General features: G+C 58.9%; 2 protein-coding genes across 3 annotated transcripts; one reads left to right on the plus strand and one right to left on the minus strand.

Moving 5' to 3' along the window:
• Positions 1-4,359: 4,359 nt before the first annotated feature.
• Positions 4,360-9,570, minus strand: TRAPPC3 (trafficking protein particle complex subunit 3). Of its 2 annotated transcripts, none has more exons than XM_054170825.1 (5): positions 9,458-9,570; positions 6,576-6,673; positions 6,315-6,414; positions 5,900-6,082; positions 4,360-5,230 (listed from the first exon to the last, which is right to left on the minus strand). In XM_054170825.1, exons 1-5 carry the CDS (start codon positions 9,497-9,499, stop codon positions 5,111-5,113), a joined length of 543 nt encoding a protein of 180 aa, XP_054026800.1. In that variant the 5' UTR covers positions 9,500-9,570; the 3' UTR covers positions 4,360-5,110. The 2 variants fall into 2 exon arrangements, with proteins under 2 accessions (XP_054026800.1, XP_054026802.1); XM_054170827.1 differs by lacking the exon at positions 9,458-9,570 and adding an exon at positions 7,720-8,059.
• A 1,535-nt stretch (positions 9,571-11,105) lies between these two features.
• Positions 11,106-15,671, plus strand: LOC104307421 (uncharacterized). Its single transcript, XM_054170898.1, is given in 16 exon segments — positions 11,106-11,420; positions 11,422-11,477; positions 11,479-11,710; positions 11,790-11,950; positions 12,176-12,335; positions 12,467-12,637; positions 12,737-12,828; positions 12,915-13,072; positions 13,153-13,256; positions 13,371-13,595; positions 13,750-13,835; positions 14,004-14,140; positions 14,318-14,407; positions 14,600-14,808; positions 14,942-15,148; positions 15,268-15,671. Coding segments are annotated over 16 exon segments (2,691 nt in total). The 3' UTR covers positions 15,556-15,671.
• Positions 15,672-17,545: the final 1,874 nt, after the last annotated feature.

The following is a 17,545-nucleotide window of genomic DNA, read 5'->3' on the forward strand; positions in this document are numbered from 1 at the left end:
CTGGGAGGGGGCTGCCCAGGAATTCTCCAGGGTCTTTGTTTGGAAAGGCTGGATGGGGGCTGCCCAGGTCTCTCTGGGGTCGTTGCTCCTGGGCTGACAGTGAGCTCATGGCTTCAGCGTTCGTGGTGCAAAGCAGCTGCAAGGGCTGATCTCATCCTGCCAGCATTCCTGCACCCGTTCAGATGGAGCCTGGTCCCACCGGACCGTGTCCCAGTACTGCATCCTGCAGCCCGGGCAGCTTCCGGAGGGGCCAGGGCGCTGCTGCCGGCAGGACAATAGCTGCTGTGGTTTTAATTATTGGGGTTTAGTTGTGTGGAGCAGGAGGAGAAACTGAGCAGTGAAGCCGCAGGGAGAAAGGCAGAAAGGATGGGCTCTGGCTGGCTGCCTGGGGGGAGGTGTGGTGGGCACGGCCGGACCATCCCGTGGTCAGGAGAGCAGTGATGTCCTTGCACTGGGACCGGTGGCAGGGCGTGGCTGGTGCCAGTCTATCCTCCTGTGACTGTCCTGCTGGTGCCCAGGGCTGTGCTTTCCCATCGCAGCCTGGCACGAACGGCTGCTGTGAGGTGCGGTGACTCGGGAGCATGGCCCCGGCCGGGTGCGGGGGGACACCGAAACAAATCGAGTCCCCTGCACGTGTTGGGGGTCCAGTCTGTGCCCAGGAGCCCCCGGGGACGTTTTTCGCTTGGTTTCCATTCCCCAGCACATTCGCAGATGCCTGCGCTGCAGCGGCGGCTCTCCAAGGGCTGGATCGGCTCCGCAGCCGGGCAGAGCGTGGGAGGAGGGTGTCTGTCCTGCTTAGGAAACACAGAACAATGAAAGAGGAACAATGGAGCCTCCTTCCCTTTTCACCCGAAATACCAAACGCCACCAAAACGTGGCAGAGCTCCCAGCAGCGTTGCTGGGGCGGCTCCTGTGTCCCCTGGCCCGAGGAGAGGAACTGCAGCTTCCTCCTCCTCTTCCTCAGCCCTGGCAAGGGATGTTGCAGGAGGGTGGGTGCCAGGGAGTGTCGCCAAAGGGCTGCCCTGACCCGCTGCTGCTGCCAGCAGTCATTGCCAGCTTTGGAAGCCACGTTTGGGGCAGGGCAGTGGTTTTGCAGCATGGCTGTGTCTTGGGGAAGGGTTTTGTGAGCTGCCTGTGCCTTGCAGTAGCCTGGGGCCTGGGCAGGTTTGTTACAGCACCCACAGACCCAAACCTGCCAGGCTGCTGTGAGGCAGAGAACAGCTTCATTTGTTACCTGTGTGGTGCCAAGTGCAGGGATATGCTCGGCCATACTGGGCAGAATAGGAACAGATTGGGCAGGGAGGGTCCTGCCTGAACCCACACCTTGGGCATGCTCTTGCCTGATGCTGCCAGTGGCCAGAAGCTTTTCAATGCACAGCTGCAGCTGGGATGTGGGGCCAGAGCACCTGAGGAGCTGTGGCTGAGCATCCCAAGCATGTGGGGCTTGAGTGTTGAGCTGTGAGCAGAGGGTACCAGCCCATCCCCACTGGTACTGCCCATGCTGTGGCTGCTCAGGGCCACCAGCACCATGCCAGCCATGCAGAGGAGCTGCCATCCCTGGTGCACAAGCCCTGGTGGGTGAAGCATCCTTCACACGGCCCCAGCAAGCTCCTGGCACCCCAGCCAAGCACATCTGGCTGAAAGCTGTGGGAGCTGCCCCGGCACTGAGGACACCAGTCCGGAAACGCTTCCCTCCCGGAGAGATTCCCCATCCCGGCCAGGATCCCCTCCCAGCACCATCCCTGCCCCATCTGTGGGTGCTGAGCTCTGGGATCTCAAAGGGATGGTGCCCAGAGCTGCTTTAGGTGGCAGAAGCAGGACTGGGAGCTCTGGTTGCCACCAGTGAAGGAAGAAAGGATCTCCCAACTGATGTGAGGGTGGGGTGAGGGTGCTGTGGGCATGAGGTGGTGCAGAGCATGGCTGAGCTCAGTGGCAGCTCTGCCACTCTGTGCTGTGTGGTCAGAGCAGGGCAGCAGCAAACAGCCCTCACCAGCTGCCAGCAGCAAAGCAGGAGACAAACCCTGGGCAAGCTGGGAGTGGCAGCCGGGTTGTCCTCATGCTGGGGAGGTGAACTGGCTTAAACCCTTAAGCTGGACCCTGGTAAATCATACATTGGACTTTGGCTCCTGCCAGTGCATACCATCAGAACAGCAGCCAAAGTCCTGCTTGCCCACAGGAAGAAATGGTGCTGGAGAAAGGTAAGGGCTGTAGAAGCTGCTTGTGCCCTCCATGGGCACCATGTCACAACTAGAGCCTTGGCAACCCATGGCCCTGGGAGCCTGGGATGGGGCTGGGACGTGGCACAAGCTCTGGGTGAGGCTGAGTCCATCTGCTGCCATCATGGGGGGGTGGCGGGAGCAGGCAGGGAGCAGGCATGGCAGGGGGCATGGCAAGGGGCTTGTCCCAGGCCCTGGACTCTGGCAGCATCACTCTGCAGCCCCACAGCCAGCCTGTGTCCCACGTCCCCTCCTCGACTCGTTGCTGTTGTCATCTCCAATACCACGCAAGGATACAAGAGGCTGAGAGCCTCCTCTTTTCCTGCCAGGTTAAATCCTTCTCCAGGAATGTCTATTATTCCCACAAGTCAACTTTCCCCTCTGTGGTATGTGTCCAGGGGTCAGGGCTGGCACCACATGAAAGCAGAGGGTATTCAATAACCTAGAGCCGTGGAAAGGCTTTAGTCCAACTCCAAGCATGTTTGGGGTTTTATTGGTGCAGCATGCCTTTCCCCATTTGTTTCCTATAAACAGCACATGGTAATATTTAGTAGGTTTCAAACAGAGCTTTTTGCATATTCTCCCTTGTCTACAACGAGCTGCTCAGTAGTAGACAGTTTTAATTTACTTAATGTAGCTTTTGCTTTTTCTTCTTCCAGAGGGTCTGGGCTGGTTTTGACCCACTTGCCCCAAATGACTGCACAGCTCTACTTCCCAGAGGGAGCTGGGACCCACTCCCCATGGGGGCAAAAGCCTTCCCTTGCTTGTTGAAGGAGGAAAGAGGACCCACTGCAAAAGAATCCCCTTCCAGCTGTGACATCACTGACCTGGGGCCTCCCAGACACTTGGGGACAGTCCCCAGAGGCCACCTCAGGACCCAGGTGAGTTTTGGGGATGTTGGAGGCTGTTCTGGCTGGCAAGGTTTGGCTCTGGCCACCAGCTGGGTGGCTGACACAGGATGCTCAGCAGCTCCAGCCAAAAAGCTGCTTTGCTGCACAAGCTGCCACTGCCTCTTCCGTGGGACTGGCAGTGGCCAGGGCACTGTCCTGGGGGTGCTCAGATGTCTTTGAGGTGATTTTTTCACCACCATGAATACCCACAACCAGCAGGTCTCAGTGCTGCCTCAGACTGGCAGTGGTGAGTCCTTGTGAGTGCCCATGCACATACATGAGTATCAATGGGGCAGAAAAAGGCCCCTCCTCAAAGCAAACATTGACTGTCTGGTTTCCCAGTGCTGCCCATCAGCCCCCCTAGTCCCACCCCCACCCCCAGCCCCTCTGTGCACTGAATATGGGGCAGGTTCCCCTCAGGAGCAGCTTTCACCACGCCAGCAGCCGCATTCTTGCTGCAGGGCTGCCGTCGCCCTGCCAGCCCTGCTCCACTCTGGCATCTGTCACCCAACAGAAAGGCAGGAGGACACCAGAGCTGACACTGAGATTCTTTTAATGAAATTGCTTCCAAAATGCAGCCTTAAAATGACTTAGAATGGCCAACGAGGAAAAAACAACAACAAAAGGATCTTTCTGATCCCTGCAACAGAACGCTGGCAGCTCTGCCTCCAAAGCCATCGGCCACCCCCTTCCCCAGTGCCATCCTGCAACTGCTTGTACAGCAACTTGCTGCCCCTTTGCAGGGCAAACCTCCCCCCAGAGGGACTCATTTGGCCACAAAAAGGGATGAGGTGAGCTGTGCAGCACCCAAGTGACCCCATGTTGATCCAGAGAAGCTGAGTGAATGGCAGCCTAGGTGGCAGCTTCCTCCCTCTCACCTTACACTCAGGCACAAACCCACAAAGGTGCTTGAGCCACCCAACTCCTGTGGAGAGCCAGGATCAGTTTTAAGCTCCCTGTTGCCTGTGGATTTGCCTTCATGGTATGTAAAGTGACTGGAGAGCTGCCCTTCTGGCTGAGCAGGGGGGCAGAGGAAGTGGATTTTCCAATCTCTCACTCTTTGAGCTCTAACACTACCCTTGTGTTTGTTTTCCAGAGCAGCAGGTGCTCCAGGCCGCCCAGGCTTTGCCAACTCAACTAACAGGGGAAATTGTGTGGTAGCCTAAACATCTGCAAGGATCCAGCCCAGCACCACCTCCCCACCCAGCAGTGTTTGCACAGTGTAACAGAACAGACTCACCCTGCTGAAAGCATTTTTCTGTTGTTCCTGGACTTGCCAGGAAGCCCCTGGGCTGTGCACAGACTGCAAACACCGGTGGCACTTCAGCCTCTTTCTCCTTTTCTCCACCACGATGGTCCTGCCCTTCCAGAAGGGAATCAGGAGACGGATGGGGAAGAGAAACCACAAAGGCTGAGGCTACCTGGACCTCTGGAACCTGCCAGTGCTGTGTGATGCTGCTGCTCCCAGAGAAAAGGAACCTCCCACACAGTGCCAGCTCTCCCACAGCATCCCCTTTGTACCAAGCTTGTGTGTTACCAGTAACTCCAGAACAAAATGCAGGAAGCCAGCTTGGGCTACAGAAATACCACGTGCTGATCTTGGAATGAATTCTAACCCCTCTTTTAAGGACAGTGTTTAACAGTGAACCAGTGGGCTCTTAACAGCTTGGTCTCCAACTCTGGTAGTAGAACTTGGATGCAGATTTGAGCAGTGGTTCTTGCACAACCAAACATCACAATTAGAAACTAAGCATAGAAAGAGTCCCCAGGGGAATATGAAAAGACATCACCCACGAAAATGCTTCAGAATGAACCTGTGGAACAAACGGCGAGCAGACAATCGTCCTCTGCAGGAGATGGAAGGAAGTAGAAGAATATAATAACATCTTAAACAGTCAGTGGTGAGTCCATCTGCATGTAGAGGGGCACTAGATCCCTGTCACAAAAGCTAATGGCCAAACCCAGCTGGTCCCCTCCAGTCCCAAAGGAAGAATGGGCTGAAGGTCACTCTTCACCAGCCGGGAGATTGTCTTCGATCCTCCTGATGAACTTCATGCGGATCTCGGTGACGCTGTCACCCTTCAGCGTGTCCTGGACAAACTTCACATCCACAGCCATCTGAACCTGGGTGATGGGAGAGAGGAGCTGTTACCTCCCTTCTCTAGGAATATCTGATCATGAGGCACCAGCTCAGGGACTCTGAGGGCAGGATGTGCCTTGCAGAGCTCTAGGGAATGCTCATTATTGTCATGATCACACCCTCCACGTACACTGTGGCCTACATGGTGGAGAGCAGGCACCTTCCCTCAGCAGGAGTACCTCCTACAGCAAGACTGGGACTGCTGGAGATGGGAGAGCAGAGCAGAAATCAGGGCCCAGCTAACCCTATTGCCCAGAGCTGTGCATCCTGCCCCATGTGCTCCTCAAACATTTCAGCTAAGCAAGATAATCGGAACAGATTCCAAAACCTGAGACAAAGCTGGGCTCTTGTTCCAGCCAGCTCCCACCTGGAGCTCTCAGCAGTTACAAAGTGAGGATTCTGCAGCTTCATTAAAATTCAAGGAGGTGCTGCTAGTGCTTGGGTCATAAGATGAAGAGCCCTGGGCAGCACCTCTGGGACTCACAGCTGCCATATGCAGGGCAGCTGAGTGCTCCCGTAGCTCTGCTCTCCTCCTGGGAATGAGCTTCAAGCCCAAAGCAAATACAGAAATCACAGACACAGACTAAACACCAAAGTATCTGCTGAACCCTTGGTTATTCTTAGACCTCATGAGGAGAGTGAGGCTGCCTCACCATTTCCAGGGCACCTCGCAGCACTCCACACAACAAGTTGGAATAGATGAGAGAGGAGTGGTTGTCAGGGAGCTCCACGAAGTCCACCAAGGGGTTATTTTCCAAGATCAGGGAGAACTCATCGCCTCCAGGACTCCAGTTGGTGATGCTTGGAGTGATGCCCAGGTACATTTTAAATGCTATCTGTTACGTCAAACAGAGTATGAACAACAACACAGCCCACGGAGCAGCAGCACAGCTTTGATCTTTGTTCTAAAGGGCTCCAGAGCCCCACGTCTTCCTCCCAACTCCCACCACTCAGCAGCAGTTAGGGATCTAATTCTCCCTTTTTTCCTCCCCCAAAACCTCAGTCAAAGCAGTCCTGTGAGTAGCAAGCACTCCACCCTCGGGTGCAGAGCTGCACCCTGGTGATTACCTTTGCGATGACATCGGCGGTCTCACGGAAGTCGTGGCACCTCCCAACGTTGGACCGGGCCAGGAAGTCCTCTATGAGCCGAACCCCAATGTTGTAACCCCTGCAAACATCCAGAAAAGCAACAGCTGCAGAGTGGGGAAGAGCAAATGTGGCTTCAGAAAATAAAATACCCCACCCAAGCACAGCTCAGCCTGCCAGGCTTCAGCGCAGCAGAGGTGCCTGCTGCCACCCTGAGCTCCCTGCTGCAGCAGGGCCACTCACATTTTGTCGAGCTGCTTGTTGACATCCTCATCATTCTCATAGTCCTTGCAGAGCTGGGTCACCAGAGCACCATAGGTCAGCGTGAAGAGCTCTGAGTTCTAGGCAGAGCAGAAGGGATTCAACACAAGGCAAAAAGGAAAGTGACCAAGCACTCACTGCCTGCTGCCGTGTGCGGCGCTGCTTCCGCTGGCCCGGAGAGGGAGCACAAAAGCCTGCTGTCCCAAAGGAATTTGCTGCTTAACAAGGAGAGATCCCAGCTCCTGTTTTGGCAAGGTCACCTCTGTCTCCTTGGAAAGAGAAATCCTCTTTTGACTAGGAACGACTGAGCACTTCCTTTCTCTCCCTCTCCACACAGCACTTCCCATTAAGAATCCTGACCTGAAGCCAGGAGGCTGCTCACGCTCTGCAGCCATTCTTAGCTGCCAGTTAATGTCCCTCTGCTTTAATGATCCCTGGACAACTGCAGTGACACCTCAAGGTCATTTTGCATGCTGCTGATCACCTCCAGGTGACCTGGATTTATTTCAGCCACAGACCTGGAGGTAAAAACTGGCTCAAAGTATTATCTGTGTTTCATCACTGAGCTGCAAGCAGTCAACACTTGGTAGGTTCCATTTGTGCTCCTCTCAAGGGGACAGAAAATGCTCATTCATTCACATATTTATTATATTCAGCTACCAAGAGGAGACAAGACCTGCCTGGGCCCTCAAAAGTTTTCTAGGCATGTAGTTTGCTTCATGCATTAAAAACAGCTCCTCAGACCAGAAGAGGAACAGCAAGGACAATGCTGGCTCAGCTCAGATCTGTGCACAGAGGCTCTCTGGGCCTGGCCAGGATGGGCTTTCTTTGTGAAGTGGCCTGATTTGCAGAAAACATCAAGGGAAGGCATCTCCTCCCCTGCAGCACCATTCCAACCTGAAGCAGCTATGTCCAAGAGTGTTTTCTTGTGAGCCACGAAGCCAGACCAGTGACTAACACAGTCATTAAAGGCTGCAAAACAAAAAAGCTACAGCAGGCTTTAGCTTTTCACAGATCCTGGAGTGTTTGCAGGCACAAATAAACTGTGAGAATTAACTTCTGCTTTCAGTTTTAACATTCAGAAAGAGCAGAGAGTCTAATCTGGGATTAAAAGCCTATCACCTACCATGAGATGCATAGATGCAGAAGGTGAAATGAATGGCAAATACCAATACTACAGAATGAAAGCAGCAGCGGGCAGAAAGGAAGGGAAAAGAGACAACATCAGAGTTAACAACACTGACCACACATCATTCCCAACCAAAAAAAAGAGGAGAAATCACTCCCAAACATTCCACTGCTAGAAACCAGGCTTGTCAGAAGACACAAAGGGAATTCCACCTTGTCCTTATACTCCACAACAGCGATCAGCTCCCCAAAGGCTCTCAGCAGGTGAAAAGGAGCAGTCAGGCTCCTTGCTTGGTGCTTTTCACCTAATTCCAGATTTAAAGAATTGAAACATTCTTTGAGGAGTTTTTTTTTGTTGTTGTTTTGGTTTTTTTTTAACTCACAATCCTGTTTTCACCTTGGAAAGATAAAGGTTGTGCAAGTTCACAACCCAACAAGGCGGAAAGCTCCTTCAGCTCAACTGGCAGAGTCAGACATTTGGCAGAGAATTTAACAAACATGTAGAAAAGGTTAGGCTGTGTGTAAGGATTTCAGTAATTTTAGTAGAGACAGGGCTTGGCAGCTGGAGAGAGTAGGGGGTGAATGGATGGAGGAAACCCAGCTGTTAGCAGTCCAAGATCTTGTCAGTTACTGGGTAAAGCCAGGAAGCTGTCAGTGTTATCAGCCCCGGAGTGCAAATCCAGTGCTGGTCACAGTTACCTCCTGCAATGCTGCTGCTCAGTGAAGTTTAAAGTGTTGTAAGATGGCAAATTTCTAAGACATATTTGTAAACAAACTCTCCATTTTCAGGCCTTGCAGTGGAATTCAAGTGCCTGATGGTTTCTGCATTATTTCTGGGCTTTGTGTTGCAGACCAGTGCAGTCTCAACAATATATTTCGTGGCTCCAAAGTGTCAGAATCCTGATGGAGGAACACCAATTCCTTAAATAAAAATCATGGTATTTAAGGAGTCCCTCATGCTGCAGAGGTGGCAGGAGCAGGCAGCTGCCTGGCCTCTGCTGAGCCCTCAACAGGGCCAGAAAGGGAGGGAAAGAAAACCCAAAACCAGTATCTCCTTTTTACTACTTGCTTTCAAATACTGACATTGCATCCAAAACTCATTAATTCGATCTGCTTTGGCTCAGAGTTAGACCTCAGCTCTACAGGTTTGTTCTCCACTTCTCAGACAGATAACATGGAATGTGGTTAGAAGGAGCAAAGGCGCCAGGAAAGCAGCCGCGTTCTGACTGACAAGTTTCCAGGAACAGAAGCGTCCCGCCCCGTCTGGCCGCTGATCCCCGCACACGCAGCCGGCTGCTCAGCTTCGCAGCGCGGAGGTGCCGGGATGTCCCGCTGGGAGAAGCTGCGGGTACCGGGCGCTTCAGACCGAGCCCGTTTACAAGCCGTGCGGGCTTCTCGGCTCCCGTTGCACCGCGCCCTCCACTCCACACCGCTGACGGGCCTCCGTGGCAGGCGGCAAAGGGGTAATAAATGGACAGCCGAACGGTTCCCGCCCCGCAGCTGACAGCCCAGAGAGGGGCGGGCGGCGCCGGCGGAGGGGCCGGTCCCGCCGAGCCCACCTCACGAACCGAGGCGGGCAGCGCGGCCCAGCGGCGGGCGGGCAAAGCCGCGGGCCTTGGTCTGACAACCGGGCTGGGCCTCCACCTCCTCCTCCAGAACCCCCCCGCCCCAGGTCCGCCAGACCTAGTCCCGCCGGGGCTCGCCCGGCCCCTCAGGCGCTGCAGCGCCGCCGTTACCATTTTCTTGCTCTCGGTGCCGCGGCCGGCCTGGCGCGACATCCTGCCCGGCCCGCTGCGTCCCCGGCCCGCCTGGGCCCGGCCGCCTCGCTCCGCTCCGCTTCGCTCCACGCCGCGGGGCACGACTGGACTCGTAGTTCGCGCAGCGCTTTCGGCACCGCCGTTCCCTCCCCGCTGAACTACACGTCCCAGAATGCAACGCGGCAGCGCTGAGCGCATGCGCGCCGAGGGCGGAGGGGTGGGCGCTGTTTTCCTCGTGACTGCGGTGCCTACAAGTCCCGGCGTGCCGAGACACGTCACCGTCGTTGTGGGCATGTGGGGATTGTGCCGCCAGAGGGCGCCTCTGACCACCTTCCACTGTCTGCGCTCGGAGCGGTCTTGTCCCCTCCGCTCCCGGGGCTGCTGCGAGGGGCTCTATCCGCTCTCCCTCCCCCGGGTTTGTAGCAGGGGACTCCTGCGTGGGACGACGGCGGGGACTGTGGCCGTGCTCTCTGTGAGCGGTCCTTGCTGAAATCGAGACGGCAGACAGTCGCTGCCCGGCCTCGAGCGAGCCCCCCTGGTGCGCCCAGCCGTGCTGGTGGCAGCGAGGGGTATTGCTGGGCGAACAGCTCCGCACGGAGTCCAAGCAGAGGCCTGGTCGGGGAAACGGTTCGCTTCCCCGGTGCACCGGGGGCGGTAGATCCTGCTGTTATTGTGGCTCGGTACTGGCCTCTTCCCTGCCCCCCGGGCCTTCCCCCCCAGCCAGCACAGTCACCCAAGCCCCAGCCTCAGCTAGCAACTGTCCGCTGCCCGGGTGTTTGGTTATTGGGGTGTGTCTCTGGACTTGACAGGTCACAGGGCCTGACCACTGACCCTTGCTCAAGGCAGCGAGAGAGGCAGCACCGGGTAAGATCTGCTCTGGGTGCAGAGGGAGCTGTCAACAGGACCCACCCTGCCACCTGCTCAGGAATCCAGCAGCTGGGTGGCTGATTGCTGTCCCTGCCAACAGTGCTGGGAGTGTGGGGGCCAGCCAGTCTCTCCAGGCTGTGGCTGACCTGCGGGCATTGCCTTACATGGCTAGGGATGTGCAGCCTGTGGACTGCAAGCCCCACGGCCTGATACCAGCTCTGATCCAGGCTGGGGAGCCGCCAGCATCACCTCCAGCCCTGGCAGGAGCAGGACATGCTGCCAGAGAGGCAGAGGTGTCTCTGCTCCCCCGACTTCCAGCCCAAAAGCACAGGAGAGCAGCCTAGGGTCACTGGCCCTGCTCCTGCTGCCAGCCCCATCCCAGCGCTGGGAGTCAAATGGCTGTTACGTGCTCTGCTCTCTCTCACCAGTGCATCTCTCAGCTGCAGAGCAGCATCTAGGAGAGGGCAAAGTTGGAGGCAGTGGGGACTCCATGGCCACCATGCTGGGGTAGGAACACGTCTACCAGAACCAGGTGGCCACCAAGCTGACCTATGTGAAGTCATGGATCTCTGTAGGCCCTTTGGCTGGTGCCAAGCCAAACCTCAGCTGCCACCATGACCTTTCTTCTGTGCCAGTGGCCACGTGGGAAAACCACAGAGCAAATATTGCCATGTGCCCGGGGGCTGCCAGGGCCACACATGCTGCTCTGGATCATGCTGTGCCAGCCTTTGGTGGTCAGGGAGTCACCTGTCTGGGCCCGATGCCAGTTCAGGCTGGAGCCACCGCCCAGCCTTATACTGTGTCCTCAGGCTGCATATGTGGGATTTGGACAGCACGACTGGGGAGGACCAGGAGCTTCGGTCCACGGACCCGACAGTGCCCCGGGACCCCCGGCACCAGCATCCCCCACCCCGAGACCTCTGGTACCAGCATCCTTCATACCGGCATACTCCATTCCAGCATTTGCTACCCTGGGACCTCCGGTAGCGGCATCCCCCGACCCCGGGACCTCCGTGTTCGAAATGCCCCGTCCCGCCCCGCTCCGCTCCGCCCCGTTCGGCGGGCGCAGGCCCGAGAGGCAGCCTGCTCCGCCCTACTGCGCCCATCGCCGTGGCCTCAGAGCGCCGGGACAGGACGGGCAGATCCCGGGGACGGAGCCGTGCCATGCCGTGCCTATTCGCGCCCCCGTCCGGTCCGGCGAGACTCCGGGCCGCGGCCGTGCTGCTGTGCGTGGTGCTAGGCGCCGGCCCGGTCCGGCTCGAGCCCTCACCCGGTCCCTTCCCGTTCCAGGACCCGGCGCTGCCCTGGCACCGCCGCCTCGACGACCTGCTGGGCCGGCTGAGCCCCTCCGAGATGGTGCTGCAGGTGAGGGGGCGGCGGGGTTCCCCCGGGACGCTCCTGGGACCTCCCCGGGACTCTCCCGCTCAGCGCCGTTGGCCCGCAGGTAGCGAGGGGGGGAGCGATGGGGAACGGCCCCGCACCCCCCATCCCGCGGCTGGGCATCGGGCCCTACAACTGGAACACGGAGTGTTTGCGGGGCGACGCGGAGGCACCGGGATGGGCCACAGCTTTCCCCCAGGCGCTGGGGCTCGCTGCAACCTTCAGGTACCGGCACCGGGGATGGGAGCCCAGGGCATGGACCCCACGAGATGGGGCGCCCAGGAATGCCCATGGTATGGGTCCCCAAGGAGTGGCAGCCGCGGGATGAGACACCTGGGATCCACCTGGGACATGGCCCCGCAGGATGGGACACCTGGGGATGCACTACATGTCCCTATAGGATGGGTGCCCTCACCTGCAACCCCCAACATTCCCACACTCTCCCCACAGCCCCGAGCTCATCTACCGGGTGGCCAACGCCACTGCCACCGAGGTGAGAGCCAAGCACAACAACTTCGACGCCACCGGCCGCTACGGTGACCACACAGGGCTGAGCTGCTTCAGCCCAGTCCTCAACATCATGAGGCACCCACTGTGGGGCAGGAACCAGGTGCCAGCATGGGGCAGGGAGCAGCCCCGACCCAGGCTCTGGCTACACGGGACCATGGCTGACTGGCTGGGTGTGGCTGCAGGGCTGTGGGGCTGGGGGTCCCAATGGTGACCTGCCTGCCTCTCGGCCAGGAGACCTACGGGGAAGATCCATTCCTGAGTGGGGAGCTGGCCCGCAGCTTTGTGCAGGGACTGCAGGGCCAGCACCCTCGCTACATCAAGGCCAGTGCTGGCTGCAAGCACTTCAGTGTGCATGGAGGCCCTGAGAACATCCCTGTCTCCAGGCTCAGCTTCGATGCCAAAGTGAGCATGGTGGGGGGCCTGGCAGGGTGGTGAGGTCATGGGGTGGCAAGCAGCCCCCCACCAGGAGCTGACTGCCACCCTGTGATGTGGCCCTTGCAGGTGCTGGAGCGGGACCTGCGCACCACCTTCCTGCCCCAGTTCCAGGCCTGTGTGCGTGCCGGCTCCTACAGCTTCATGTGCAGCTACAACAGGTACTGAGAGGGGTGCACAGGCTCGGCTGCTTGTGGGGTGGTCAGTGCCCAGCTGGCACCAGGCTGCCCCATCCCCTGTCTGACAGGATCAATGGTGTTCCTGCCTGTGCCAACAAGAAGCTGCTGACGGACATCCTGCGTGGCGAATGGGGCTTCAAGGGCTACGTGGTGAGCGATGAGGGAGCCCTGGAGCTCATCATGCTGGGGCACCACTACACCCACAGCTTTCTGGAGACAGCGGTTGGTGAGCTCACAGGACGGGTGCAGGGTCCCTGGGCACTGTGCAGCCATCATGGGTGGTTTCTCTTCTCGCCAAAACTGCAGCCTCGCTGAACGCTGGCTGCAACCTGGAGCTCTCCTATGGCACGAGAAACAACGTCTTCACACACATCCCGAAGGCTCTGGCCATGGGCAACATCACACTGCAGGTGGGCCAGGAGGAGCAGGGCCAGGGGCACAGGCAGGGAGCCAGGGGCACAGGCAGGGAGCCAGAGCTGCCTCTGCCAAGTGCAGCTGATATTTTGGTGTGGGGGTCTCAACAGATGCTGCGTGACCGCGTCCGACCCCTCTTCTACACACGGATGCGGCTGGGGGAGTTCGACCCCCCGGCCATGAACCCCTACAGCGACCTGGACCTGAGCGTTGTGCAGAGCCCTGAGCACCGCAACCTTTCACTGGAAGCTGCTGTCAAGAGCTTCGTGCTGCTGAAGAACACGCAGGGGACGCTGCCTCTCCGGGCTCAGGACCTGCTTGGCAAGCGCCTTGTGGTGAGCACTGTGCACAGAGGCTGTCAAGGGGACATGGTGACCCACGGCTGCTGGCTGCATACCCCAGGCACACAGGTGTCTCCTTGTTTGGAGAGCCACAGGCTGTGTGGCACAGGGCTGCTGTTGCCCACCCTCACTCCTCTGCCTTCCACAGGTGGTGGGTCCCTTCGCTGACAACCCACGGGTGCTGTTTGGGGACTATGCACCGGTGCCCGAGCCGCAGTACATCTACACTCCCCGGTGAGACAACACGATGCCACCTATATCCCCTAGTCTTGGGCACTGCCTGAGGCAGCTGCTGGAGCTGCTTGACCCTACTCTGGGGGCTGGAGCAAGGGAGGATTGTCCCCAAGGTGTCCCAAGCCTGGGGCACAGCAGTCCTACACCCTCTGCTCTTTTCTGGTGCAGGAGGGGGCTGGAGATGCTGCCAGCCAACGTCACCTTCGCAGCAGGCTGCCATGATCCACGGTGCCACTGGTACTCACGGGTAGAGGTGGTGGCTGCAGCAGGGGCAGCTGATGTAGTGGTGGTCTGCCTGGGGACAGGTAGGTGGGAATCAGGAGGGTCTTGGGTGGGCTCAGCCTAAGGATGAGCAGCACCTGGCTCCAGGAGAGAAAGAGGTCCCCATAAGCTCCCTGAGATGGCTAGTGCTTCTCTGCCCCAACCATCCGTGGTGCCCTGGGTGGGGTGTAAGGGGCTGTGTCTTGGCTGTCCCCATGCAGGGATAGATGTGGAAACAGAAGCAAAGGATCGGAGGGACCTGTCCCTGCCTGGCCACCAGCTGGACCTGCTGCAGGATGTGGTGCAGGCAGGTAGGGGCTCTGCGGGGCATGGCTCCTGGCACTCCCTGGAGTCATCTGGGTCGAGGCCAGCCAAGAGAGGGTGGTGATGGGCTGGGGTTCAGGGAACCACAACACCCCAAGGTGTTGTCCACCCATGGGGCACCCCAGAGCTGCCTGAGCAGCACTAGCACAGGGCTCTTGGTGACAGCCATCTCCCCGCAGCTGCTGGACGTCCTGTCATCCTGCTGCTCTTCAATGCCGGGCCCCTGGACGTGAGCTGGGCACAGGCACACGAGGGTGTGAGGGCCATCCTGGCATGCTTCTTCCCTGCCCAGGCCACCGGCCTTGCCATTGCCAGGGTCCTGCTGGGCGAGCCGGGGGCTAACCCAGCCGGCAGGCTGCCAGCCACGTGGCCTGCGGGCATGCACCAGGTAAGGCTGGGGCAGCTGGTGGCACCAGTAGCCTTTCCCTGCCCCGGTGGCCAGGGGAGCTGCAGGATGCAGGGATGATGCTTGACCATGGCCATGCAGCCCTGCCCTGCTCTACCGGCCCTATGTCCTGCAGGTGCCACCAATGGAGAACTACACCATGGCGGGGCGGACGTACCGGTACTACGGGCAGGAGGCCCCGCTCTACCCCTTCGGCTACGGGCTGTCCTACACCACCTTCCGCTACCGGGACCTGGTGCTGAACCCTCCGGTGCTGCCCATATGTGCCAACCTCTCTGTGTCTGTGGTGCTGGAGAACACGGGGCAGCGGGATGGCGAGGAGGTGAGCAGGGCTGCTCTAAAGTGAGGTGGCCATAGGGCATATTGATACAGCCAGGATCCCTGCTGCCAGGTGGGCAGCTGGTGGGTGCTGTTGGCACTGACTCCCATCCCTCTGGACAGGTGGTGCAGCTGTACCTGCGGTGGGAGCAGTCATCTGTGCCAGTGCCCCGCTGGCAGCTGGTAGCTTTCCGACGCGTGGCTGTGCCGGCTGGCCAGGAGACCAAGCTGTCCTTCCAGGTGGTGGCTGAGCAGCGTGCTGTCTGGGCACAGGACTGGCACCTCGAGCCTGGCACCTTCACCCTTTTTGCTGGTGGGCAGCAGCCAGCCCAGCAGATGCGGGTGCCCTCAGAGGTGCTGAGCGCACGATTCACAGTCACTGGCACAGCTCGGCCCCTGCATGTGTGCTAGGACTGAGGATGGCTGCAGGGCTGGGCATCATGGGGTATTGGTGGAGGGAAGGGGCACATGTCATTGCCATGTGCCCTGGCAAGGATGGTTTGCCTCATAATAAAGCTCTGGGTGCTGCTCCACAGCAGCTCTCTGCCCTGCCTGGGGCTTTCACCCTCCTCCTTATCCCTGTCCCACCTCAGGGTGCTGCTGCAGCCCCACACCCTGCCCATATTCCATGCCAGCTGAGGGGCAGTGGCTGCCCAGACCCACGTGTGCCCCACTTGGCACAAGCCTGTGCCTCCTGCTCTATTTATAGCTGCCAGGGCCAATCCAGCACATTCCTATGCCGAGGGTGTGGGGGGACTGGCAGCACTGCCTTCAACCCCATCCTGGGAGGCTCAGGAGGGCCAGAGGTGGCCTCAGTCTGGCCCAGGCGGGATCTGTCCCCAGGAGAGTGGCAGCCAGGCAGCAGGGCTGGCATGACAATGAGTGGGCAGGATGTTGGGGGCAGAGATGCAGCAGTGGGAATGGCCACACCTTGCACTGACCAGAGGGCTGGATCCAGCCCCACAGCAGGGGTGGGACAGAGGTCCAGCAGTGATGCTGGTGGGGAGTGCACAAGGGTCTGGAGCTGAGCTCCTCAGGACAGTTGGAGGGCTGGGATCTCCTTTGGCCCTGGGGCTGAAGGCCAAGGTGGGGCTGGCAGGGAGCTAGTGGGGCTGTGCAGGCCTGACACCATGACATCAGGGCACTAATTACAGATGGGGCCTGGGATAATTACAGAGTGGGAGAAGGCTGGGGTGGGGCAGGACAGGGCTCACCCTATCACTGGCTCATTTATCACCTGCACCCACAGAGGACTGTCTTGCAGCACCAGCCCACCACAATGCCAGCCCTGTGGCAAGATGCTGGGGGGCTGGTGGCTGCCCTGTCACACTGCTGGCAATGGGCTGGCACCACACCCATCCCCTGTGGTACAGGATGCAGAGACATATCCTTGCCCTCAGGTTCCTGCTGGGTCACTGCCCCATGGCTAGTAAGGGTCAGCTGGAACATTTTGGGGGCAGGGATTCAGATCAGCCCTCGTGGCCCTGATACCACTGCTCAGTGTGGGCTTTGAAACACAGAGCAGCAGGGTGGGAGCAATCTGGGGCAGAGGTAAAGCCTAGGGGCTGCAGGAGGAGGGTGTGTGGACTGGGGTGGGATGTGGTGTCCCACACAGCACTTTGTTGCCATCCTTATCCCTGTTTGCACCCAGCCTCCCACAGTGCCAGCTCGCACCATGGCAGCATGGCACCCTGTGCTGAGGGGCTGAGGAGCATGGGGAGCTGTGAGGCCTGCAGCTGCTGGGGCCAGGCAGTGTGTTCATCGTGAGCTCATTGGATTTTCCATCGGCCTGAGGAGGGTGGTTGTTCCCAGGAGCCCTGCTGCAGCAGGACTCTGCCTGCAGCAGGGTGATCGATCAGTGCTCCGTGTGTTGTATAAGCCCTGTCAGTGGGCTGCCAGGGCAGCCACAAGCCCTCTACCAGGAGCCCTCTGCACCGCTGCACACACTGGGAGTGCCAGCTGAGCACAGGCACAGGCCCTGCACGCCCATGGGTGCCCCCTTCCTCGCTGTTCCCCCTGCTCCAGGCTGGCCTTCTAGTGGGGGGAAGGACCCTAGGCATGGCCAGACCCAGTCTGAGGCTGTCCTGGAGCCTTGGGATGCTCATCTCCTCCCAGTTGATGCTGTGTTGGTCCCCTGCCTGCCCTACTGGGACCCACAGGGCTGTGGCCACATAAGGCACAGGGGCTTTTTGTGCACCCTTGGAGGAGGTCACAGAGTGGCCCTGGCTTTGCTCTGCACAATCTCTTGTGTGCCATGGAAAAGAGGGGCTGTGAGCTGTTTCCTGTCCTTGTCTTGGGGTGTCCCCTGTGTTTGTGGCAGTACTGGGACATGCTCCTGTGCCACATGTGCCCCTATCCCCTGCCATCCTTATGCAGCTCCTGGAGCCGTGGCTCAGCCATG

This window comes from Dryobates pubescens, chromosome 20, assembly GCF_014839835.1.
Source record: "Dryobates pubescens isolate bDryPub1 chromosome 20, bDryPub1.pri, whole genome shotgun sequence".
Lineage (NCBI taxonomy): Eukaryota > Metazoa > Chordata > Aves > Piciformes > Picidae > Dryobates > Dryobates pubescens.